This window comes from Phalacrocorax carbo, chromosome 3 (assembly GCF_963921805.1).
Source record: "Phalacrocorax carbo chromosome 3, bPhaCar2.1, whole genome shotgun sequence".
Lineage (NCBI taxonomy): Eukaryota > Metazoa > Chordata > Aves > Suliformes > Phalacrocoracidae > Phalacrocorax > Phalacrocorax carbo.
This window is the reverse complement of record NC_087515.1, coordinates 39,239,293-39,265,969: the sequence shown is the minus strand read 5'-3', so window position 1 is coordinate 39,265,969 and position 26,677 is coordinate 39,239,293. Positions and strand designations below refer to the sequence as shown.

At 47.2% G+C, this 26,677-nt stretch overlaps 1 protein-coding gene across 1 annotated transcript; it reads right to left on the bottom strand.

Annotated features, from left to right (window-relative positions):
- Positions 1–860: 860 nt before the first annotated feature.
- On the bottom strand, positions 861–26,482 carry ARHGEF33 (Rho guanine nucleotide exchange factor 33). Its single transcript, XM_064446611.1, has 16 exons — positions 26,461–26,482; positions 23,039–23,088; positions 21,975–22,022; positions 16,937–17,101; positions 15,178–15,299; positions 14,145–14,287; positions 12,914–12,973; positions 11,474–11,689; positions 10,720–10,849; positions 9,213–9,345; positions 8,329–8,412; positions 7,342–7,425; positions 6,348–6,496; positions 5,294–5,479; positions 2,840–3,590; positions 861–1,139 (listed from the first exon to the last, which is right to left on the bottom strand). The coding sequence occupies exons 1-16, from the start codon at positions 26,480–26,482 to the stop codon at positions 1,002–1,004; spliced, it is 2,481 nt and encodes an 826-aa protein (XP_064302681.1). The 3' UTR covers positions 861–1,001.
- Positions 26,483–26,677: the final 195 nt, after the last annotated feature.

The window sequence follows — 26,677 nt, the reverse complement described above, 5'->3', positions numbered from 1 at the left end:
CCTTGCACAAGGAGGGCTTGTGACTTTGAACATGGGGCACCATCAACTTTCCTGCCCTAGTGCCTAGATTTTAGCTAGAACTGCTCCAAAGCATGGTGCTGCGCATGACGGGGCTTGTAAGGTGGTATCAGGCAAAAGAAAGTTAGCAGAGAGTGTTACAGGTGTATTACAGATCAGGAGCCAGTTCACTGGGTGACTGTGTCAGTGTCTGCATCAATCCATAGTGGGGATAAGGTAGAGAAGAGTCTTTGTCTCTTGCAGCAGGCCCTCGGCTCAGCCTGCGTCACCTGCCTGGAGACACAGGCAATTCTGAGAGCAGGAGCAGAGATTCGTACAGCAGGAGGCAAGTCAAGAGATGGCACACCACACAAAAGATGAAGGAGGATTTGGGGGAGTGATGCAAGTCCAAAAGAAAGGATGCTGCTGATTAAGCAGTACAAAGCCCAGGTGCTTCAGCTGATGCTTATTAGGCCTTCTCAAACCAGCAGGGTAATCAAGCTGGCTTCCTGGAAGACATCTTTGATGGTGGTTTTTCTTTGGGAAGTAGAGGAAGGAGGGGAATTTCAGACTTCCGGCCAGGATGCCAAGGCAACCCCTCTGTTGTGGGTGAGCCCAAATTAGACCTGGCTTGAATTTGGAAGAGCAAAGGTGTATGGCAAATCAAGCAGCACTGGGGGATGAGGGGGAGAAGATAGTGGGATTCAGCCAAAGTTTTCCAAAACTCCAAGGAAAATTAAGTCAGGCAGGTGCGAAAGCTAGCAGTTTCCTGTGCTTATTGGACCTGCTGGCTGAGCTCCACTTCAACCCATAGCCTGGCCCTGCCCTGTGCTAGGAAGAGCAGGATGCAATTGTAAGGCAGTTGTGACAGTCTCCTCTCCCCCACCCCTCCACCTACTGTGTTAGTCAGGGGGGATCTTGGGGCCTTGCTGTCTGTCTCCACCCTCAGGGACCTGGGGAAACACTGTTGCACTTAGGCTGTGGCCTGCCTTTCTTGGGGCTGCTTATTTCTTTTTGAAGAGCTTGCGGAAGGAGCTCCGGAAACCCCCCTTGGGCTCGTGCCGTGGGTTGTGGTCGCTGAAGGATGTTTGCTCATTGTCATCCTTCTGGCAGAACCTGGTGTTGTCTTCTGCATGGAGCTCCTAAAAGGGAAAAGACAATTTAACCAGCATTTGCAACCTCACATCCTTGTCCCCTTCTCTCTCTCTGTCTCTGTGCTAGGAGGGAACTGGTGGGTGAGGAGGTGCTGGCTGGCAAGGCTGGGAGACACAGGTCACTCTGGCCTCAGCAGCACTTGGTACCTCTGCAGAAAGCTTGTTGCTGGCTCTGAGGCTGAGGCCATGGCAGAGGAGTGGAAGCATAAGCATTGTTAGAGGGAACTGGAGCCTTTCTTGATAAGCTTTTGTCTAGGGGGAGCTTACTAGCCCCTTTTGCCAATGAGGGAGCAGGCCAGCATGGGGAGTTGAAGGAACTTCCCACTCTCTCCTTGCTCATGAGCTTTGTTTATCCTAGGGCAGGAAGGTTTCAGGCTTCTTGAGCTGATACAGTGTGAAAGACTCTTCTGTTGGGTCTGCTGTTGCCTGGTTTTATCTGTGGGGCAGAAGGCTTTATTAGCACACACACCTTACAGTAAATGTGCTACTAAATTATCTTGCCTCCTTTCAGGGGAGTGCTGAGTTCTTCCCAGCAAGGTCTGGACAAGTCCCTTTTCTTTAGTTCTGCCCATCACTGCCACAGTGGTCTCCTTTGCTCTGTGGGAGAGAACATGTCCTGCAGTTCTGGACTAGCTCCACATCTGCAGCCAGCTCTGTGCAGGTGAGTGCCAAAGAGCGCACAGGCTCCTGTTTCTGTGGGGGCTGTGTCCCCGTAGCTCTTCTCCCTCTGCTTCATCTCCCCTGCTCAGCCATTACCACCTCCTTCACTCACTAGGCTTTTTTCTCTCTTTCCTTTTGAGGTTTCCTTGCTGCCTTTTCAGTTAGGCTGTTGGAACCTTCCTCCCATCATCATCTGCATCTACAGCATCATCTGCATCTTGCCTCATTTTAACAGGAGGGTGGTTCTCCAGGCATCACTGAGAGAACTAGCTAAGCACCTCACAGCACCCTTGGCTTCTCCTCAGGAAGTGTGAAGGGCATCTCCCCCCGTCACTGTGACAGCTCAAAGCTGACTCTGAACAGGTACTGAAGAATGCAGAAACATTGTTCCTACAAGACCTGGTGTCCCTGAAGGGCTAGAGTGTCCCGCCTGCCATGCCAGTGGTTGTTGGGCTCTGTTTTCAGACAGACTTTAGCATGGGTCTATAATCCATGCAACAAACACAGGTGAAACAAAACTGATGGATCAGATCCTTGCTGGTATTAATGGGCTGAGTTCAGCTGAGTCATGCTGGTTTACACCAGCTGAGGATCTGATACTAAATTCATTGGTTTTCTTAACCCAGCACTCTTCACAGCAGGAAAGGCACCTTTTTAACTGGGTGCCACCCTATAGCACTAATTTCAAACAGCTTTGCACATATTCAGTGACCCTGATCAGATACAACATTTACATGTGGGGGAAGCTCAGTGACAGCTAGAGACACATGAGAGGCTATCTTGTCTCAAGGGTGTTCTAGCTGTCACTCAGTCAGCTGTGTGCCTCAAGCCCATGCTTGTGCCCGGGGAAGATGTATGTGAAAAGGAGCTGTCTTGTCCCTCCCTTGGGCATGTACATGCAGATGAGGACTTTGAATGTGTGGACTTGGCATGTTCTGCCCTAACTGTATCTCAGATCTTTCTCCTGCTGCTGCTGCTTCTGCACCACCATGTGCTTTTTTTTTTTTCTCCTATTTAAGCCTCCTTACTTCCAAAAAGCTCTGTTTTTCACCCGCTCCTCTCTGTGGAGGGAAGTAGCTCCTTTGGGAGCTTCGAGATGAGGCTGAGATCATGTGAGGTTGGACATTCCTCTCCTTCTGCTGCAGCCGACTCCCACTGCTGCTCCGTGTGCTGTAGAGTCTTGTGCTCACGCCCTCAGCGCTCCTTGGCAGCTCCTTCAGAGACCTGCTCAGCTGCTTGCCTTTGCTGTGGAACATCTCACGCTTGTAAGTACTGCTACTTACAGGAGTGCAGCTCTTAGGCAATGGCTGTAAGGCATGATCTGTCCTCTCTGGTTCTGATGTGAAGTTAACAGGCCTAAGGAAGCAAATGTCTAAGCTGGACTCAGAAGAGGCTGGGGAGCAATTCTCAAAAAGAGTGAGGTTTTGGAAGGCATCATCTTCATAGGGGCCTGGCAGGGTAAAAACTTCCCCAGGGTAGTCGAACTCTTCATAGCTTGGTGCAAAGTTCCTCGCATCCTGCAGCAGCTCCACAGAGGTCCTGATGGCTCTCTCAGTGTTTCCCACCGCATCAGCTGGTGGTGCTTCGTACTCCATTTCAGGGATGGATTGTAAGGGGGCAGTCAAAGCCTTCAGTTCCTGCTCTGTGAGCTGAGAGGATGCAAGGATGTTCTCTGGCCTCTCGTGTTTTCTACTTTCCATTTCCCAGTCAGGGGGCTTTACAGCCTGAATGTTCTCCATCACGGTTGGCTGGGGCTTCTTCATCTGGGGCATTAAATGCCTTAAAAATAAGAAACAAAACAAAAGAAAACAGAAGGAAGTGGAATACTAAAGGATGACCAAGAGACAGCATGACAAGCCCCCCTCCCCCGTGACTCCCCAAGCCCCTTTCTTTTCCTTTTAAGGCCAAAAGGTATTTTCATATATTGGAGAACAGTAACAGAGCTGGCACTAACAGAAATTGTCTGGCTGGGTTAGCAAGAGCAAACTTGCAGGAGTAGAACTGCTTATCCAGTAGCTATGGCTGATTTTTGTACTCTACACCATGAAATGAATAGAAATTGAGATGAGAACCCAACTGCTCAATCTCTCTCCTGTTCATATGCATTTTGGATTTTTACATTCCTTCTCTTTCTCTAGCGTAGGGGCTGTGTCTTTCTTTCCTGTTGACTGATTGTTTTTTCAGATGGACAAGGTTCCTCTTTTGGGTAGGGTGACTCTGTCTCCAGAAGTGTGTCAGGAATAGTTGGAAGGCTCCTACCATCATGTGTTCCAGGTAAATCAGCAGAGTACTGCACTGGATCAGGTATTAGGTGCAGGGTGGGTGCCTCCATGGCCCTTAATGAACACTACTTAGGAAACTCCCACTGCCATCTTCTGGGGACATAATGAATTGAGTGGGGGAACAGAAACCTTGTGATGTTCAAGATGTGCAGAGCTCGCCATCTGGGGCAAAATAACCCCAAGCATCAGACCAGGCTGGGAGATTTGGGTTGAGTGGCAATCCTGGTATGAACTTGGGTTTATGGCAATCCCAGGGTAAAGATGAGCTGACAGCATGTTCTCATGGCAGACAAGGCAAACCCTGACCTGAGCTGGATTAGGAGCTGCATGGCCAGCTGAGCCTGGGGAGTTATTTTCCCCTCTTCTGTTCAGTGCTGATGAGGCCCCACCTGGACTCATGTTGGGTCCTCAGTTCAGGATGAATGTGGGGAAACTGGGAAGGTGCCAGCTGAGGCTGCTAAGATGGGAGCCTGGAGCATTGTGTCTGTGAGGGGCTGAAGTTTCGCTTGGGTAGTCTGAGGAGGAGGAGGCTGTGGATTTATCTAATAACACTACCACCTGGGGGGACTTGGAATGATGAAGCCAAACTCTTCATGTTAGTGTGCTTCCTTACATCATTTGACAACAGCTATAAATTGCTGACATAAGCAAAAAGGCAAGTCTAGTGTGCTTCTCTGTTCCTCTCAGTTGGCACCTATCCATAGGCTAGAAATGGCCAAAAATTGTCAGGTGCTACCAGTAGCCCTGTCTTTCTTGAATTAGTCTTATGTGTGTTGGAACCCTTTTGTACTTGCACCTTGTGACAGTGAGTTCCATCATTCAATGACATGCTGTGTGGCAAAGTATTCTTTTTGCTAGTCTAAACCTTGGTTGTGTTTCCTAACTCTTGTAATGCTGACAGTGAATAATGCTGAGTATTACTAAGCACACTGCCAGGCCTACACAAGTGCATGTCGTCCCTGGGACACTGTTAAGACAGCTAGCAAAAGCATTGACAGCCCTGGTAGAGCTCTGAAATGTTTCCTGCTGTAAGCCACATGGTAGTGGATAGCAGGAAAGAGGCAGCCCTTCATCTGTCTATGTATACACAGGGAAATGTCTTGGAAATGACTGTAACTTCATAGTGTAACTGGCATAGTATGGGTGATGAGAGAGTTTTCAGCCTACTTTGAAAGCCTTCTACTAGGACAATAGGCTTACGGGGTTGTCGTGCCAGAGGAAGGTGCTGGTGGGAACGACTGTATTGTCTCTTCAGAGTGGATCCCGCTGTCTCGGATAGATGTTGCACTGGGTGTTGGAGAAACCTCTTGGCTCGTACACTGGGAGGTGAGACCTTTGTACAGCTTCACCAGGGATGACCTGAGGGAGGAGAAATCCATCGTCGTGCTAAGAAATAAGGCAGGGAATGAGCACGAGCTTGTAGAATCATAGAAAACAGGGCTGGGAGGGACCTTAATATTCCCGTTCACCTCTTCCCACCCCAAGGAAGCACCTGTTCCACCTAGTCTGTCCCAGTCAGCAGGGTGTCCTACTTTCTGTCCTGTTCTTAATGCCTCTCCTGATAGCAGTCCCTCCCCAGCAGTCTGCTCCAGCCCTTTACCACCCTCCATATTTGGAAGCTTCCCTTGAACTTTGATCTTCTCCTACTCCCCCAGTGAATCATCACAAGGAACAAAGGCAACTAGATTTTGATTTTAGTAAAGTCTTGATTTCAAGGAACTCTTCTGAACCACAACTTGAGAATCTATGTTCAGGGTCATTTCTATCATAGTTCGTCTCAAACAGGTGATGGGAGGCTTTTGTTTCTCCCACCCCACTCCCCCAGTAAAAAAAGTTAACACTATTCTTTCTCAATCTTAGCTTATGAGGACTTCAGGCAATAGTCTTGGCATTTACCAGGGCCCCAGGCTGCCCAAAGCAGCTAAGTCCCCATGTATTCTCCCACTGGGGAGTGACTTTACCATCAGCTTAAGGAATCAAAAGTTCCCATGAAGCATGTGGCTGCTGTGTTTAGAAGGATTAAACTGATTTTCCTTTCACTCTCTGAGTTAGACAGAAGGGCCCATCCCAAATCTGACCTCAGAAGGCCCTCAGTAGAGGGCCTTCTCCAGCATTCATATGCAGAGGGCTTTGTTTTATTTCGACAGAGCAATGTGCCTGTTGATCTTGCCTGGACCTACAACCCATCTTTCCAGGCTTCTCCCACACCTCCCTTTCCCTAGTGATAGAGAAAATGAGCTGATGTTGTGCTTACTTCTTCAGCTTTTTCCTCTTCTGTATAAGCAGGTCTTCATTGCATTGGAAGAGAAGGCTATAGTGTGAGATGAAAACCCGGAGGCGTTGCACACACACCAGCAGCAGGTAATAGTCAGGATGCTCTTGCTCCGTGAACTTCAGGACATTCTGGGGCACAGAGGAGAGCAGGCTGTTTGGAGGGTGTCCTTACCCTTTCTGGGGAGGAGGTGCTGTTGGGACCATGGATTAGTGGTCTGGAGTGCCCATGGCACTGACTGCCCTGTGGGAGCACAGTGGGAGCTCTTCTAGGCAGCACCAGTTTCTGAGGGACTTGGACAGGGCCTGCCTCCTACTACTCCCAGTGCAGACACACTGTAAAAAGTAACCACTGTAAATGTAATCATGGGATGCGTGGGTGATGCACTGGCTGAGTTTAGAATTGGATAAATAAACTAATCTCTTGTTTTTATAGGGCTTGCTTTCTGTGTCTGCCTCGTCTGAAATGTTTTAGTACAATTCAGATAACCCTCCTGTGAACGAGAACTCTTTTTATCAGCAAGGTCTGTGTAGGAAAGGTGGTTGGGCCCTAGGAGCCTCTAGCCCTCTCAGTCTGTCAGCGAACAGGCATGTGGACCACTCAGTGAAGAGGCCAGATCTGTTACAGGACTTAGATCGGAGCTCATTGCAGGTGTGCCCTATCTCTGGCCTTGTGTTCTCCCAGAGCAGTGGGCAGCAGAGCTTTCAGCTTCCCAGAGGACAGAAGTTATTTCTGGCAGGCCAAATGGACAAACTGCAAATAGAAGCAAGCTTCAGGTAAAAATGATGAAAACTAAGTAATTCTCAGCTGGCTTTCCCTTTCAAAGTTGGGTTTGGTTTGTGTGTTTTGTTTTGTTTTTTTCCAGAGAGCCCACTGGGTTAGCCAGAAGCCCTGTAAACCAGCTATGAATACCAGCTCTGAGTTAAAAGTCACATATTGTGATAAGATTTCAACAGTTTCCAACCTGGCGCCCTACCTGTAGATGAATAAGGTATTCAGGGATTCGCTGGACTATATGGAAGAACAGAATGTAGAGATCAGACTTGATTTCTTCTTCTACCTGAAACAGAGAAAGCCACTTCAGAGTCTCTCCCACCTGCAAAACATGCCTGCTTACAAATGGTTATGGGGTTTAATAAGTAGTTATGCTGTAAGTAGTTACAACAGTTCACAGAAGCACACCGGTCAAGTGGCAGTTGTACATAACAATACACTGGTCTTCATCTCGCTTCTGGAAGGGATACTTGCAACTCCTTCCACCAGCAGTATTAGTCCTAAGGATGGAATTCCTTAGGTTTGGGATTATAAATGAGGGACACTCAGCCTAATTAAGTAGGGGTCTATGTTTAAAGTACACTAGTTAAGTTTCACTGAAACCCCAGGTAGAAGCTGTTGTTGAGAATGAAGTTTTTAGTTTAGGCTCAAATGAGTTAAACAAAATGAGACTGACTTCTAAATTAAGATGTCTTGGAAGCAAGCTAGTGTGGTTTAGTTATTGCACTTTAAAACTAACTTTCTATTTAACTTTTTCCTAGTGTAAACCAAGAATCAGGGGTGTGAGACCAAATACCTGAAGCTGAGCCATAGAGACTGTTTTCTCTCTAAAGCACTTACAGCCTCACTCTTGATCTCCCTGTTTGGATGAGTCCTCCATTTTCCATTTGCCTGGGACAGGTCTGGGTAGCATGTTCATAGGCAAGTTTTCTGGGAGGTTTGTTCTGGGACATTATTTCATGTCACAGCAGAAATATAGCTTTGGTTGCACACAGTGATGAACGTGCCTTTTGTGGGTGCATGTCAGCTGTGGCAGCATTTGGGAAACTGGCATTTGGTAACAGAAACTGGCATTTGGTAACAGAAAAAGTGGATTGGCAGAAGAGTCCTATCGTGGGCAGGCATAACAGGAAAAGATCCAAGCTTGCATGTTGCCATTACATATCTGTGAAGCAGGCAGGAAGTTTACCTCCTTCAGGATCACCACGTGGATCAGAGAGATGCATTCTGGCAGGTCCCTCAGGTAAGCAACATAGTAGTCCAGAAAATTATTCTTAGAAAAGAAAAATAAGAAAACAACAAACTTAAGAGAGATTTTTGGTCATAGAGCCTGCCAGAACGAAAAACTGTTGGTTCCTCACCATCACTCCTGCGAGCTCATCAGTGCAGCAGAGCTGCTAACTGTGTGAAACTTCAGGGCTTGGGACTTCTCAAGAAAAGCTGTTGAGCAGTGTATAAAGCTTTATAGCAGATGGGAGGGGTAGAGAGGCTGGGGATAAGGAAGCTTTTCTTATTTAAGACTCATAAAATTTATAAAGCATCAGATGGGTTTTCACACATCCTTCCAGGAGAGGTCCCACTGCTCACCCAGGGTTAGGCAGACCACCCTGAGAAGGAGGTGCTGTTTAACTTGGGACTACAAACCATATGGGATAAGGGGCCTGCCCACCCACTTGTCATAACTCTGAGAAAACTGTATTGGGGAAGGGGAGCATAAGAAATAGGCTCTTTTCACACCCTCACTGTGAATACAGACATCCAATCTGTCAAGGCTTGTGTGTGGCTCTTGCAACCAAGTCTAGGTCTCATGCATTTATTATAGGGCTGTGCTATGTGACTGCATGCCCCCATGTGGGTCTGGCATGGTGGGTGGGCTCCCTGACCAACCAAGTACTATGACAAAGGGGCTACCATGCACTGGGACTCTGGTCAAAGGAGGCTGGCTGAAAGGTCTTACCCTAGCCACAGTTTCACAGCACAGACCCTCTGCTGCAAGGTGTCTTGGCCACCTGTGGGCCATCAGTACAACATAATGAATCATAGCAAAAGAGTCCAGAAAGGTCTGTAACTTACCTCATCATTTGTTAACTTTAGGAAGATGTCTCCTAGGATCCCTTGTCGTGGCCAGCTCAGGACTCGCTCCTGTAGAGCGTGAAGTAAATCGACATGCTGCTGGACCAGGTACCGCAAAGAGTTGGGGAAGAAACTGAAGGGAGATGATATCAGACTGGTTACACACAGCAGAAGCACAGTCCTAAGCATGTACTGCTGAAGTGTGCATTTGTGGGTGGTCAGCACAGGCTTGCATTAAACACAGGTATTATTAACCACTTTTATTGGAGTCCTGGCTGCACCAGAGGCCCTGTTTTGTCTGCTGTGTACGTGCAGGTAGGCTTTCCAGTAGGCTACTATTACAAAGTTATGAAGTTTTCTTAGGCTGACTCTCCAGTGCATTGTGTAGCTGACCAGAATTTGAAGAACTAAAAATTCCAAGGCAATGCTGCTGTGGCTAATTAAGAAGGACCATGATCCTGAGCCATCCCACAGGGTGCTTGGAGGAAAGCTCCCCTGCTTTGTATGTTGTTTCATTTGGCAGACCCTTTAACAAGCCAGTTCTTTGATGCAGAGCTGGTCAAAATGTGCTACTGCCTTTCTGTCATTTCATAGTGATTTCATCCAAAATTAGAATGAAGATGTCAAATACTTAAATATTTTGCCAGATGGTAAGGTCCCTGGGAAAAAGTGTAAAAATAAAACCTGACTATCAGGCTTCAGTTTGAACTCTGTGTGTCATGTAACTGCTTAATTGAGTCCTCATCAACTCAGGTACCACATGTCCCACAGTGGACTTCTGTCAAATGACTGCTTGGATGTGGGACTCCTATGGACAGTGGAAAGAGGAAAAAAAAAAAAAATGAGAGCTAGCAAGAACTGGGCTCCCCAAATGTGCTTAGGGGCTGGGAACTCCCAGGCCAAAACTGAGTGAATGGGGAGAGCTGTAAGAGCTATCCCATCTTGGGAACTAAGACAGCTGCCACAAGGGATGGCCTTTGCAAAGAGCTGGGTTTAACTGCTAAGCTAGGTCAGTCCCACTGTTTTTGTATGTGTGTTTAAATACATGTGTATGTCTGTATATATTGATACTTGATGGATGGCATCAAGTATCAATATATACAGACATACACATGTATTTACTTGATGGATGGCAGCCACTAGCTTAAGCCCACAGCAGCTTCTAGAGCTGGAGCTGTGGACTGGGAGAAGCAGGCAGTGAATGCACAAAGTTCCCACCCAGGCAGGAGGCATGCAAAACAAGAATAGGAGACTGATGGGACTCCAGAGACTGAAATGAAGTAGTAGTGAAATGGTTTGGGGTGCAAGGTGGACAAGATGCAAGGACAGGCAGGAAAGTCTTTAATCACTGCAAAAACCTTCCAGTGCCTCCAATTTGCAACTAGAAATAAGGTCTAAGTGTTCAAAGATTTCTGTGCAGATAAGGAAAAGTGGGAGAGAGGATGATGCAGAAAGACTATTGACTGAAGACAATTCCCCAAAAGAGAGAGCACACTAAATCAAATACCTTCTCTCTTTGGTGCTTCTTTTCACATCTGGCCCTTGCAACGTGGCCTTGATCTTCAGGATTAAGGAAAGGTTGATGACATATTTCCTTTCTGACTCCAGAAGCTCCAAAGCGATGTTCTGCCTTTTGGCTTCCAGAAGATAATGGTTAAGTTTAAAAATAAGGAAATGCTGACCTCGGTGACAGCCTCATGCTAGACTGGTGGTCTGACATTAAATCACGAAAGGAGAAACTGTCGAAGTGACACTAATGTCTTGTCTTTGTGTGTCTACTTTCCCAAAATATAAAATGCTAGCCTGATTCTACAGCATTCCCCAGACATGACTGGAGCTACAGTTTGCCAAGAAAGCTCCAAAGCAAACGTGCGCTCCCCTATGAACGCTATTTTTACTAAGAATCACAAAACAAGCAAAGACCAAACAACTACCAGGGATTCACATTCAGTTTCCTGCAGAATGAGGAGCTGTATTTTTCATCTGCTTAAGCAACTATGTCACAATCCCATCAGTACCCTGAACCTGCCAGGTCTTGGAAAAGAGAATGGGTGTCCTGGGTGCAAATCAATTCTGTCAGTGGCACAGGCCAGGAAATACAAAGGTCAGAAGGCTTGGACACCAAGGCCCTGAGACATTTCCCCCTAGCAGGAGAAACTGGCATGTGTTTGTCTCTGTAGAAGCTGATTACCAACCAGCTCACACCAGATGTGAATGCAGCTTTGAGCCCCTCTAGCCAGAGTTCTCAACTCCATCCTTACCAGCCAAAGAGGGTTCACATATAATGTTGTCTGCTGAGCTGTATCTGCTTTGGCCCATGTCTTTCCCTCTCTCTGGTTGCTCTTTGGAAATATATTCATCTCCCCAGTCCTTGGTGTCCTTGGGCTGCTTCCACACTGTTGACGGCAGATGCACTTTCGACTGCCCCTCTGTTGTCAAGGCGGGCTTGAGGCTGTCATCTGTCTCTATGGTTGCTCCTGCAATGACAAACAGCTGTATGGGTCCTGACATCTCAGCTGACAGATTATGCTACAGCAGGCAGCTAACCTGCATTATCATCCATTTAAAGTACAGGAAGGAGAGTTTGAAGCATTCTTTGTGCTTCACAAAGGCTGTAGCCTTGTAGCATTAGTTTACAAACAGAAGTGCAATTGGCGAGCACTTCAGCAGGACAAGGTTTGCACTCTTCCAGCATTTATTTTCAGGCCAAATAAGGTCCAAAATTAGACACCTGTTAGAAAAGAAAAAACATATATTCCAAGTATGGTTTCACTTCAGGGTTTTGGGACATTTCAGGACTTGGTAATATGACACTTATTGGCAGGTATTGTAGTAGCAGAAAGTATTGTTATAATTTGGATTAAAATGCCATTCTCAGTAGTTGCATACTGTCATGGCTCTTAAAATTTTTATTAGTGTGGTGTGATTACACAGCAGCAGCAGGACTGGTAGTCTGAGGCTATTGAATCACAGAGAAGGTAGGGGCGGGTGCAGGTGCATTAGAGCCATTGGGTGGAATTGCTTTAATGCAAATACTTGAATTTGGGTTGCAGTGGACCATTTTCCGTAGCTTTTGTCCTCTTTTTTTTTTTCAAGTGGATTCAAGCAAAAGAGCCGTACAGAACAGTGAGTGCTTCTAGTGAACAGTGCAAACATCTAATGGTTGTTCTCATGTGTCCTTTTGCTGGCCAGGATCCTTAGTGTCCCCTTACTATACCCTTCTCTTCTGAAAAAATTTTATTTTTACCAGAAAAACTCCTCTGTTACTATTCAGACATGTCTACAAGGAATCTGGAAGCTGGTGGGTGAAGAAACAGCTCAGCTCACCAGTTCCACTGGTGTGTAGTCACTGCAAAGACCATCTCTTCCCAAGTGGCAAAATGGCATGCTCATTATTCATGGCTGTATCAGTAAGCCTCAGTTCTTCCTTTCTGCAAAGGCACTTAGAACCTGCAAAAGCAGCAGAAAGGTATTCCCTGCCAAATTATCAATCCTGTGCATTGTCTTTCAGATATTTGGCACTTCAGGGACTCAGGTTTGCCCTCATATCTCAACTGCAAGTATGAAAATGGAGGTACACAGCAAAGTGAAAGACATTCCTGTGAAATGTGTTCCCTGAAATAATTTCTTCAGTGCAGTAAAGCAAGCACTCTAATTGAATCATTATCCTACTGTTTTTTGACAGTTCAATATTTTCCTACCTGGACCTGCTACAACTTTCACCCTTCCTTCTCCCATTGGCATGATCCTGGAGTCAGACACTGTTGAAGTACAAAGGAGAACTTTACAAGAGAAGACAGCTGTAGAGCAGACTTCCTCCTGCCAAGCCCAGTCAGTATAGTTAAATCCTCCAGTCTTTCACGTTTTGCTATGGAAACACCCCTGTTAGATCCTCCACTAAGGAGGGTCTTTACTGTTGTGGCTCTTGTTGCGGTCTTTGTTTCAGTAGCACCTGCAGGCAAGCTAATGTGGGGGTCCCTGTTGTGCTTGGTGCTGTATGTGCTTGGACTGCAGAGCAGTCTTGGCTTGTCCTTCCTCAGTAAGTGCATGTTGGGTAGAAGGCACCCAGCAGGCAGAACAAGAAAATGGAGGCCTGACACAGAGGCATGGCTGCTATTTTGGGTGGAATGGATCTTATGGAGGAGTGGAGGTGTGATACAACTGGAAAGAAATGGGCAGTGAGAGAGATGGATGTGCAAGAGGGTTGTGAGGGTAGAGGGGGCATGACTGGCCAGATTCTGAGCAGAACAGAGTAGAAAACAGCACATGGTTTTCATCCAATATCTGCCCTTGTTGACATTTTAAATGTATATGTGTTTAGCGTCTTCCTATCTGAAGAGCAATAGAGTGATAGACCAGTTTAGACCCCCAAAGTTGATTATAGGAAAAAAGGCTCTTGTCCATCACCTTTTCTTTGATTCCAACCTGCACAAGCGTTTGGCAGTTGACAATGTTTTCCTGCTCAAGGTGTAACACTAACACCATGGGGTAGCAGCTTCTGCAGCTAACAAGGGGCAGTGATTCTCCTAGCAGTGTGTATATGCAAGGAGCAGTGGCACCTGTATCGCAGTGTATCTATGTGCCAACTCCTGTGTCCCCTTGTCAGATCAACCACTGGTCTGTGCCACTAGCATTACAGGGAAGAAGATCCAGCCTGCTTCCCTTTCCTTGGAGGAGGCAAGCAATTGCTTTTGGGACAGTGTTCACAGAGCAGCATCTCCTGAATCCAGGCCAGCACTAAGGTTGCTATCCTGAGACACTATGCTGAGGTGTGTGCACAGACCCAGGAGCAGTGTTGCCAAGGGGAGCACCCCTGTTCTCTTTTTGTGCTGCTGGTACCTGAGGAAAACTTGATGTCCTCTTACCCTAGTGGCCTTTTTCTGGATTTTCTTTTCTGAGGAAGGCACTGCATTTGCCTACTCTATTTCCTACCTTTTTCGTAAGTCACGTTGTGTAAAAGACTTGTAAAATCTTCGTTGATCAGCACAGGTTCTGGGAGGTTAATGGATCGAAATGGGCTGCCCTGGAGAGGGGTAGGCACCGTCTGTGACCCATGATCATCCTTCTGTGCTCTTCTGTACAAATACAAAGAATGAGACGGTTGGAAAGTATGAATGCTACAGGTGAAGCTCCTGTACTACAGTTGTGGCAGATACCAGTATAAGTACAAGCAGGGTCAGAAGTAGGACAACTCCAGCAGAGACCAGGAAAGGAGTTGGCTTTGATGGAGTTGGCTTTGATGCAGTTCATGAACAATGTTCTGGAAGTAACTTCCACTGGCTACAGGATAAGGTTATTTCAGATCTGTTCTTTTGCAGAGCATATTTCATCTAATTAAATGGCTTAATTAGCTAAGGGGCTAGCCTAGATTTGCAGTGTTTGCATCAAGGCAACTGTATACCCATCATCAAAACTCTGTTTTCTGAAGAAGGCTAATCAGGGCCAAGCTTCATCACAGCAACAGTGTGGCCTAGCAGAGTGCAAACATGCTTCTGCTCAGAGAAGAAAAGGCTGGTGATAGGAAAGCAGAGCATGACTGCACCATCAGGAGCCTGCTGAGTCCTGCACACATGGAAGGGGAAACTCCAGTGGTATTGTCTGGATGGGGGTGGCTTAGCAATAGTTTGTAATGGTGGAGGCTCCTGACTTTCAAGAATATTCCTGCCCCAACATGGCTCCAGCAGGTCTGTGTGTTTCACACAGGCCCCAGTTTCCCTGAGAGCTGCTGGGACTATTTTTCCATTGGAATCCCAGTGAGGTGTTGATGTTTTTTCTGCTGTGTTTGCTCTGTGGGGTGTGTGTCTAAAAGTCTGGGGTGAACTGAAGGCTAGCGCTTCCAGTAGTAATCAGGGTTGATACACATGTCCAGCCATGAAAAGATTAAGAAATTAAGCTATAAGGAAATGAACAAAATGGACACCACTGCTAATTAGTGCTTCCAGAGCCCTGGGGTTTGGGCCCTTACTTAGCTTTCATTTTCCGTGATTCCCGCCGCTTCTCTTGCTGCAGCTGCTCAATTTTCTGTTGCATTTCCTCCTGTTTGGCACTGATTTCTTCAATCATTGACTTTGCATCGCTGAGCTCCTCCTGAGAAACAGGCAAAAGCACAGCATTCCCAGGGTGCCCATCAGCCTTACATAGCACAGCTTTGAATGCTGCTGGTGTGCGCTAGAGATGCTTCAGGGTGCTGCAGAGAGCAGCTCTGTGATGAGACACTCTTCCTTTGCAAGTCCCGTGTGTAATACATGCCATGCACAGCATGGCAATCCTTAATTCATCTACGGGCAACTCACCCAAGCTGGCCTGATGTCACATGATTAAGGCACTGGTGGGAGATGGAGACATAGGGCTTCATCCACCACCAGCTGAAAGCACTGGGCGGACTCCTACCTTTAATGGCATTTGGAGGTGGGCCTGAGGAAGCATGTTTCCCTCTGCAGTTCTCCAGCATGTGAATTCACATGTTGCACTTGATTCAGATCCCAGTGTGATCACTCACATATATAAGCTTTTGCCAGTCAGGCCTTCGAGCTGCCTTTTTAGCCTGGTTTCCTAAGGAAATGAGGCCCTCCGTAACCTCCTTGTCAGCACATCCTCCCTCAGGCAGTTTCAACCAAGCCTTACTCAGATGTAGAGCTCTCTGATGCATCAAGTTCCTGCAGGTTTCATCAATGTAAGCGGCAGGATGGAGGAGGGAGACTCAAAAATTTCTTGTAAAACAAAGGAGAGGGATTTTCCCCAAGCAAGAAGGTGGCTTCACTGGGAGCTCAGCATTTGGATGGTCAACATGGGCATGAGGCAGAGGGAGAGCAGCCTTTGCCCTTCCTGTTGCTTGCATAATTCCTTGTACCTGGACTTTAAACCCCCTTTTTCCTCTGTAACAATGTCCTGGATAACCCTGCCTCTGGTTGCTTTGAGAACTCTGCCATGTGCCTTTACACTTCTTTTTGTCTCCCCTTGCTCACCTGGGACCACAGGGCTCCTTTTGCCTGGTGCCATCCTTGTCTCCCTGTCACAGGGTCAGTAATGGGCTCTTCCAGTAATCAGCCCTCTTGAACTTCACAAGGTATTATTGACTCAGCAAAGCCCCATGGGGAAAATTTAACATAAAAACAATAAAACAATTCCTCTGCCTGCCTCCTCACAGGCAGTCATCCAGTTTCTGCATGGAGGCGCTGGCTGGTTTAAAGTGTACATCAAGCCTTCTTGCTGTGCTCTCTCTCCAGTCCTTTGTCTTTATCCTCTTGGGCCAGATCAAACCAAGCAGCACTTCCTCCCAGCTGTGTGGGAATGCAACTTCAAAAACCTTAGGGTTTTGTGTTAATTCCCTGCTCCCCAGTGGCTTTGGTTCCTGCAGGAAATGCAGGAGACCTGACCTAGGGAGAGGTATGGCACAGTGGCCCAGCGGCAGCCTGTGAACAGACCATATGCATGTTGCATGGCAGCCCAGAGCAATGGTCACTTGTGCCCAGGGTAGCTCGCAGCGCTGCCTCATGGCCCATCAAGAAAGCTAAACAGGCCAGGGCACAGGTTATGTTTGGGTTGGATAGTTGGGGTAGACACAAAGCCAAAGGAAGTGCACCAGATACATCTGAAAATTGCCAGCACATTTGTTTTTGCAAGCAGGAAGGATTGATGGAGGCAGGGGAATGCTGGCCCATGCCACCCGAGCTAATGTGGGAGGTATGCAGCGTCCCCCCACCCCCCACAGGTCACACTCCTACCTTAAACGTATTGAGGGAATTCTTCATCTCAGCCACTTTCTCTTCCATGGCACAGCGGCAGCTCTTGACCTTCTCCTCGAGGGCGTACTCGCCATGCTGGATTCGCGACAGCTCCTGCATTGCTTCTGTGAAACCCGCCTTCAACTCAGAGGCTAATGCCTGCAACTAGAGGAACCACAAACATGGTGGGTTCAGTCCCTCCTCCCAGATGCAGATGGCTGTGTCCCTGAGGGTCACCCATGGTTCAGAGTGGCATGAAGGCTGGGTGTAACCCATCCTGTAAGGTGCTGTCCTCTTTCTCCTCCTCCTGTCATGGCTGGGAGACATGGGGGGAGGTTCAGCCCCTGCTGCAGCCTCAGTACAGAGTAGGAGGTTTTTGTCTTGGGCAGTCAATATGCCCCTTTTTAGACTTGGAGTTTTACCGAGCTCCCTGGCAGTTTGCAGCCTGTCAGTCTGTAGAAGGAGAGGACAGCCTGAAACATGCCAAGAAGGTTTGCAATAACAGCAGCCAGATTATCCAATCCCCAAAGCAGCTGAGCAATCAAGAACATGTCCATTTTTGAGCAAGTCCTCCTCCCCCACATGCTTGTGGGGCTGGTGCTTTCCCCAGACAGGTCTAACACCTCCTCGCTCTCTAAGGGCTTTGGAGAAGCTCTGTCCTTGGTCAGCAGGCCCTCTCCAGGGAGGAGGAAGCTCTTTAACTCCTGATGGGGAGGGAGCAGGAGGTTTTCCCCTGGCATACAGCAACACTGTGCCCGCTCTCCCTGTTTTCTGTCCCTAGAGGCCCTAGTGCTGCTGGAAGAGCACACAACCTAAGCTGGAGGCAGCCGGTTGATAGCTGGGTGAAGCAGGAGACAGACTGGGGTGAGCCAGGCTGGCAGAGTGAGCAGACAAGGCAGGTGGGCAGTGAGGGGCAGTAGGCAGCTTGTGGAGAGCTAAGCAGGGACACCCTCCTCAGGGGCAGCTCGGGGTGGCGATCCTGGACTCTGCCCCACTTTAGTGAGCAAGGTGCTCATTCTGCCTGTACAAAGCCCACAGCGAGGTCGCGGCCCAAGGCGCTTCGGTACCAGTGGTTTTTACCTTTACAACAGAAATTCGGCCTAACATCTGGTTATAAACTGAGTCCAAAACTGGAGCACTGATGGTAAGAGGACAGCCACCCCGGGGAACTCAGGCGCTTGAGTCCTGTAAATGGAGCAGAGATGGCTTCCGATACCTCAGGGCAATGGCATGCACCATCCTCCTCTGATCAAGACTGGCAGCGTCTTTACAGAGGATGTCTGCCTGCCATCCCCACTCCTAACCCAGTGCTTACCCCACAGTCCCCAGTCTGGTCTGGCTGGACACATGTTCACAGAGCTGCCTGGGTAGGAGTGGGACTGACAGGAGCTGGGGTAGGGCAGAGGGGAGAAGGAGGCTGAGGACATCTTCCCTTCTCAGGCAGTCAACCCTAACTCCCCAAACCAGCTGGAGCTCCAGACCCCTTGGTTCAACCCCTTCACCCACCCTTCCTGACCACAGCGGACACCTTCCTGTGACACAGAAGTGTCACAGGAATTGTCACCCTGTGCCCTGTGGCTGTAGCCTGAATGGTTAGAGGGACTGCTTGGGGCCATGGCTGCTTAGGGATGCAATGACCTTACTGGTTCTGATAACTCAGCCTAGTGGGGAGGGCCAGATGGTCTTAGCATCATCAGATATTGTAACATGCGTGCCTGGAGAAGTGGGGGGATATAAAGTACTGCAACTGTGCAAAATGTTAATATTCACATTCCTGTTCACAGGTGGTCGCCACACTTCCACACTTCCATTCTGAGCTGACATTGCCAAGGCAGAGTCTGCCTGCTAGCCTGCATCAGGGCTAGACATCACTCACTTTCCTCTAAGTGAAGAAGGGTGATTTGTCAGATCCATCCCTTCCAACTGAAATATACTATTCTCTTCTATCCTGTGCTATCTTATGCTATCCGGTTTAGAGATCTGCTTCAGGATTGGAGATGTCACAGCCTCAAGTCTTGCTAGCAGTGGAGTAGTCTGGAAGCTGGCCCTGGACGTAACAATGTCTGAGGAGAATAAGCCCAAAATGAAATGTTTCTGCCCAGAAGCCTGGCCATATCCTCCTTGGATGCTTCCAGAAAGGGGGCAGACTAGACAGATCCTTTGTGAAGGGTAGAGTAATGGGAGTCATTGGAGATGTAGAGGTTTCAAAGTAAAAAACCACTAGGCATCATCAAAAGTCAGCAAAAAAGGACCACTGCAGAGACTGTCTATTTGCACTGAAACACTCTGTGAAAGCAGAGTTCAGGCAGCCAAAAGAAAGATTAGGACTAGAGGCTGGACTAAAATATCCTCTGCATCTAAGAGCAGCCACTTGTTATTTTGGGGTTCACTGTGCCCAATCTCTGTTTTTGCAGACACAGTAATAGCTTAGTATCTTTGTGTATTGTTCCCAGTGCTCCAGACCCCAGCCTGGATCTGTCCTGCCTGGTACATCCTTCCTCAGCCCCGTGCAGCTTGCAGTGGCTATTTCAGACACTGAAATGCATCTTATACTTGCATTTCCCTTTGCTGCTTGATGGATGAAAGCAGCCAGCAACACCAATCAGCCACATCTGCTAGGGCTTGTATGGCTGAACATGAAGTGTTGAAACCCTGAGAACTCCCTCCTCTGCTCCTCAGAGCATAGAAAGGAACCACAAACAGCCTTGTGGCACTGGATGCATGTTTGATCCAAAACTGAGTGGAGTGGTACAGGAACAACATATTATCTTTAAACTGCTGCCAAGTGCAGTGTAGTGCTTGAGCTGTGGATTTTAGTTTGAGCTCATTTCTAACAAGCTGTAGAAAAAACATCCTTTAAATCCCATGGGCTGTTAAAACAAATGGAAGCCATTGAAGCATCAGCTCATGCTTGTCTTGCCCAAGTGATTATGCCTACAGGACTGGAGAGACATTTCACAGGTTTATGACCCCCTGGAAAGTCAAGCCAATTCAGTGTTTCTAAAGTGCAACACATACCAAAAAAGACAAATTTTATACTACCATGGAAACTTGGCAACAGTTTAATGGTAGTGTGTTGCCCTGGCTCACCTATTCATGGGAATAAATACATACCTTAACAACTTATGTTGAACTACCTAATGCTTAGAGGATAAATGAATCTGCATGGTCACAGTCCCTAGAACCTGTCCAAGGACTGTTCAAAAAAAGCATTTAGGCATCTAAATAATTTAGTAGAAGATACACACACTACACTGGCCTTTGGAGTGTGGCCCTCAAACCTGACAAAGCAATGCAGTGAGGAATCCAGCACCATGCATCTATAGCAGATTGTCTTTCTTGGGGGCCATGACTTCCATTTTACTTGCTACCCTGATGTTTTTCAGCTCTGTGTGGAAAAACTATGCAAGTAAGATCTTCAGTGAGACCAAGTAACTGTGCTGTGCTCTGAGGGTAGCTGCCCCCAGGGAAAGGAAGCAATCTCCTCCCCGCTTTGGATGACTCTGATTAATAGGACACTGAGAAGCAGTCACCTGTGACTCTCACTTATCTTCCAGCCCAATGAGAATATGAACTCTCTGGCAAAGTCCACCTGGAGAGTGATTCCCAATATGGAGGGGGGAACCGTGACACGGAGGAAGTAATGGTGGCTAGAGGGAAGGAGAAGGGTGGGACCGACATACATACAAGGAGCATTTCTCAGCCTAGTTTTGACTTCACTTTGCAAGAGTGGACATATTTTTATGTGTATATAATGGCTGTGAAATCACCTTTGCTGAGTCTCTACTTGTCTCACCTGCTGTATTAGGTGGACAGGACTAATGCTGCTTCCAGGACCAGAGGCAGCAAAACTGCAGAGCCTCCCCATCCTCCCTCAGTGGGTGCCAGCAATTTGAGCTATTTGCAAAAGATAGTGACCGTCCCTGCAGCCTAAAGCTTTGTTCAGACTTTGAGGCAGCCCAGGGAAGATGGTCACAGCCAGGAGATGGGATGGCTTATGGAAGGAAGGGCTGGGATGGAAAGTAGAGGGCAGAGCCTTGGTGAGCTGGGTTTACTGCCCTGGCTGCCACTGAGAGGATCAGAGGGCACCTTTGCTTCCACAAGTAGCTGTGTCCCCACCTATGTCCCCCAGTACTAGCCAGGCTGTCAAGGGCTCTGTGTTTCCAAAGGGATGGCTGTTTGCATCTGCTGCCTCAGCAGCTGCCTAGGGTCCTTATACTAGAACAGGGCCTGCTCTCAGGGACCTTGAGCTGAAGCCTGTAAAAATCAGTAGAAAACAGGCTCATGATAAAGAAATACTGCACAGGAATAATTCTGCTGTTGTATCATAGAAAAGAGCAAAACCTTCTGTGGCCATGAAGGAGTACTGTCTGTGTTACTTCCCCCAGCTTATCTACTGTCCATCACTTTGCACATCTTATGTGGCTGATCTGAAGAAGTAAGTAAACATTGCATCATCCAAAAGAGGGCTGCCTGAGGACATGGCCTGAACCTAATCTGGCATAAAGTCCAACACTTGCCACAAAGCCTGGATCTGATTTTTCTGAGCTGCATGATGTATGCTTTTACCAGGGAACGACTAATTTCTAGTACAGCTGCTAACTCATAAGGACAGCACTTCTACAGCCAAGCATTAGGAAGGCTTGCAATGCCTCATAGCGGGAAGGCAGCTGATTTACAATGGTAGAGAACCTGGCCCCTGGAGTATATCCAGTATTTATATTCATAGGCAAGGATGGTAGGAATAAAGGCAGAGAAGCAGGGTAAGGACAGAAGAGAATGATGGAGATACTTAAAGGGGGCTGCAAGCTCTTATCAGCCCTTGTTTCACATCTCTGCAGGCTTTTTTAGTAAGTGCAGTGTCCATAGGGCTCTCGCTGAAGCAGAAGAGGACAGCCAGCTGGTAACTTTCATTTAAAGAATGCATTAGGGTATCCACATCTCAGCTGGGTTTTTCTGGAAAGCAGCACGTGTGTGTGTAGTGTTCACAGCACACAGTCCCAGCAGCGTGCTAGCTTTCCGTGCATGCTGGATCCACTGTGCTGTGCCCTTCAGCAGGCCAGTCGCAACTCCTGCTTGGAGCTGTCTGAATGGGAAAAGAGTATGAGACAAGAGAAGCACTGACTAGTTACTAGAACGCAGTATCTTCTCCGCTTGCTATGGTGCACTTACAAGCAATTATGGGCATTAGTGTTGCAAAGGTGACAAGGGAGGTCTCAAATAGTTAGGGTTTCCAGTTCAGGGCTATGTTTCTCTTTCAGACTACGGTTCCATATTGAACCAGACCAAGGTTTAAAGTGCTGAAAACTCTGTTGAGTTTCCTGCAGACTGCAAATGCATAGGAAGCATCACTGTGGAAACACTGAAACTGCATCTTACAGGAAGAATGCTCCCTGTGTTATGGTATAGACAATGTTGTTGCATCCGTGGTGGCTAATTGTGGCAAGAATATAAACTTGAAGAGTGACCACAGACCTCTGGGAGTCCTAATCGCCTTTTGCCAACATGGGCTCAAAGACAGGGTTTCCAAGCTCCTGGCTGGGAAGCCAAAGACACGCGGCAAGATTCAACAGTGTGGCCGGCCCAACTGCTCTGGGTTATCAGGCAAGAAGAGCACCCCATGGTCCAAGGAAGTGTGAGGCTGCCAGGATAACCCAGAGCCCTGACCCAGGAGACTTGGCCCCCTGATGGGTAAGACACTCCCAACCCACATCAATCAACACATCCTTGCTTCTGGGACAGTTCATCAGGTTTGGTGAAAGCTCATCAGAGCTCAGCCATGAAATCTCCCTCCAGCCCAGTGAATTGATATTCTCTAATTGGTGCTAATGATGCCATCTAGTTAATTAGCTGAGCTCACAAATCAACTGTCTAAACACAACTGGTTGTGAGCAGAGAACTTTAACTGAAGTGTCTTTTAAGATGAGGCCCAAGATGTGATATGTATGACATTTATTAATGCAGTGTGCACATTTTAGTGGCCAGGTTCCTTGTAAGTATCTACATTTTTCCTTCCGCTTAATTTAACTTTTTAACTACGGCTTATCTATTACTAACTCTTTAAATTCTTGAAGTGAGTTACAGCATTTTGCTCATCTTTACCTGGGAAATCTGTGTTGCAGGGGTACTCACAGGCACACTTTCAGTCTCTCCTGTGGGAATAAAGAACTTCAGTCAATTAAAATGACTTATTATGGTTGCTATAAATAACTGGAACAGAGGGTTTGAAGTCCCTCTTGAGGTACAAATCAGTTTTAAAGGACTCAAGTCTCACTTTAGAACTTGTGAACACCATATAATTTGTAAAATAAAACAGGAATGGCTCACCTTAATCAGACATTAAATTCACCTCATTTGCTGTCCTCTGTCCAAAGCTGATCCATGCAGAGGTGAGAAACCTTGTATGTGCAATTAGGACTAAATTGCTCCCTGTGAAGTTCAGTTCTGTGTACCAGCCTTAAGTAACAGGTTTTTCCCCTAAAGCATTACTGATTAATCTCTCTTCTGAAAGTGTGAATTTTATGTTCTACTGTATTTGTACCTATTTCTGTTATCTCCAAAAAAGGCAGATCTGATTTGTATATTTTAAACTCTAAGTTATATTTTATCACAATGCATTCCAAGCAGTAATCATGTTTTTGTAACACCAACAAAAAAAATCTTTTAATCAGTTTCATCATTCCTAGGTTTTTGTGGCATTGTGATCCCACTTGATCTTGTACAATGGAACTAGACTTAATATTTCTGAACAGACTTAGCTCATGGAGGATCTTATATCTATTTTGCAGCAGTGTTTCGTACACTGCAGAGATGTTATCTCTAGACATTAATGGGTTCTTGATTGAAAGCAAAAAGTCTGTATTTATTATTTCCTCTTCTAACATTGGTCTCTTTGTGCAGAAACCTTCAATTATCCAACAGAAAATATTGCTGGTTGTGCCACCATTGCACTTTGAGGGAATTGCAGCCTAATGGCTGTTGGTTCCCATGTTATTCCCTATGTCAGGCTCCCTGGCTGGCCTTCACTCCCAGAAAACACCATGCCACCCAGTTCCTCATCTCGATTACCACCCCTTGGCAATGTTACTTCACGAGGTGGGTTTTCTCTTTCCTCGAATAATTTGCTTCACCAATGTCTGTATCTTCATGACTGGTGACCCCATGCCCAGTTCCAGGGGCAGAGAAGCTCCCTCTTTCCATGCTGGCTGCTCAGTGACTTACCCACCTGGGCCTTTAAGACTACAGAAATTCAGTCCTGCAGAGACTTGAAAAGGGTGCATGGAGGACTCTATGCAGTCAGTAAGCGCATGAATTAGAAAGCTGAAGCCTGGGAGTCAGAACTTTACAAGGCACAGCTATGTTCTGATTTCTTTACCCCTGAGGGGGAATATGGGTTACCACCAAGGGCACCTATGAGTTGGCCCTGTTCTGATCTCTAGGATTTGTCCTGATTCAGAGGAATGTGAACAAATTCCCCAGTGATTCACAGAAGTAAGAGGCAGAGGAGGAAAGACTGTGTGCCCCTCTCTGCCATGTGCCACTTTCTTCCTGTGCTCACTGGTCTTGCAGCCATGGAGTTGGGTAGCAGGGTCAGACATTGATGCTCCAGGGAATATCCTCTGAGGTCCCTCCTGGGAAAAACAAGGGGCAGCAGGCTGGCTGGGAGAAGTTTGGAAGAACAAACTGCCAGCTGTTTGGGGTCAAAACTCAGCAGCCAGCCTGCACCAAGTCCCAGGCTTCATCTTTTAAATGACAGGTTATTTTCATTTTCAGCTTTGGCACTTGTGGGTCTTCTTTTCAGATTTTCTCTGCAACCCCACGAACTAGAAACTGACTTTTGGCCTGAAGTGAATGATGAAACTTTCTCGTGATGCCTGGAGTAGAGGCTTGAGGAGCCAGCTGGTGTGTACTGCAATCCTCCTGAATCAAGAAAACTGAGGTACATGTCTCTTCTGATGTAAATGTTACTGCTGGGGTCTTACTGTGGGATGGTAATGACTGACTGGAAAGAGCAAGAGGACATGTTTCTTAATTAATAGCACAATACAAACCAGATGCTGGGAGGACAGGAAGATGCTGTTTTTGCAAAGTGGTGGACCTATTGAATGGTGAGCTTTGTGAAGGGCTAGAAGTGTCAGGTAGAAGAGTGGCACAGCAAGGAAGAGCCATGGTCTCTCTTCACATTTTCTTTGGGTATTTTCAATCTGATATATAACATAGAGGGTGAAACCCAAGCCCCACAGAAGTATGTAGGGATCTTTCATTTGGATTTGCATATGGATCACTCTCTAATGTCCTTGGACATACTCAAAGTGAGGAACTGCTCCTGAGCAAGGCCAGAAGAGGGGAGAGGATTGCAGAGGATCCATGCTACAGTCATTTTACTTCCCACCTTTGCCATGAGCATGAGCATAAGCACTCTCTGCATGTATCCTGTCAAAACCCAGGTCATTCCTATAAAGTCACTGCTAAGAGCTGGAGCAGAGGAGGCTCCTCACGGTTGTACTGTGGGAAGCAAGGGGCTTTGTGGTTATCTCCCAATTTCTGCAGTGAACATCCACAGCCCATGGGGTCATACCAATTAATTGGAAAAAATCCCTGAGTTAATTTCCTTTTCAGCCTGCTGTAGTGCAGGGGCCTAGGTGCGCAGACCTAATTTAGTCAAATTGGAATAATAATAATAGAGAAATTAACTCTTCCATTACCTATGCCATGAATGAATGTTACCAAGCATTTTTTAAGAGGAAAAGAGATGGTCAAGGCTTTCTCCTCAGCTGACAGTTATGGGCACTCCTAAACATGCTCCCCCTGCTCTTCATAGTTTCAAGAGTTCCTCAGCATATGGACATAGTCACCTCAGAAGTGGCAGGGCAGAGCACAGTGCTTGCAAGGGGTTTCGGGTGGAAAGCAAGTATCATCAGCCTCACATTCCTCTGCAAGAAGACCATTGAAAGCCGATAACCACTAAAACCCTGGACCTGAAACCCCTGAGCTTTGCCAACATTCTAGGAGTGCTGCTGACTGTAGCAGGACTGGTTACATGCAGGCAGTGGGGCCTGGATACATATTGGTGCTTGCAAGATCGGGACTGGTGCAGAAGTCTGGGTTGTGGCACTGACATGAACAAGAACGCCTTGCAACAAAGCATGTGGGGGAGGTAAGCAGATCCTCATCCCAGTGCCCTCGTGTAAGACGTAGCTTTTGACAGAAGTCTCTGTATGTCCCAAGGCAGAGGTAGGTCCGAGGCAAGAGAAGGGAATGACTTCTTATGTTGGACATTACATATGCCACAGGATTATTTTCCAGATGGGAGAGGGAAGTGTTTCTAAAACAAGACTTAAAAAGTTCAAACCCCAGGTATTTCTATTAAACTAAAAGAAGGGAGCATTTGCCTACAGCTGCCATGGCTAAGAGGTGCTCTCAGGGGGCTGGCTGGCAGCTGCCAACAGACAGGTCATGTGAGAGCAGGTTTATTCCTCGCTGTCTTTCATACTATCAAGAAGTGAAATAAGAGGATGCTTTACCTTCTTGTTTGTTTGAGTCCATGGCTGCTATAGGGTGTACTTCCTCGCAGGGACTCCTGTCCTCACTCTGGAGGGTTCTGGCTGGTCACTGGGAACATCCCATGGCTTAGAGCTGCCCACATGTAAGCCCTGTGATGGGTCAGCTGGTCTGAACCCTGAGTGCAGAAAGATGCAGAAAGGGTTTATTGAGCAGAGATGCTCAAAGTTCAGAAAACAG

Excerpts from the sequence above, each read along its gene's own strand:
- ARHGEF33 (XM_064446611.1), bottom strand. The coding sequence starts at position 26,482 with ATGGACTCAAACAAACAAGAAG. Across the intron at positions 7,426-8,328 it reads ACGTGGTGATCCTGAAGGAG|GTAGAAGAAGAAATCAAGTC; the intron begins GTAAACTTCCTG and ends TCTCTGTTTCAG. Across the intron at positions 3,591-5,293 it reads TCCTCTGGCACGACAACCCC|GCATTTAATGCCCCAGATGA; the intron begins GTAAGCCTATTG and ends CTTATTTTTAAG.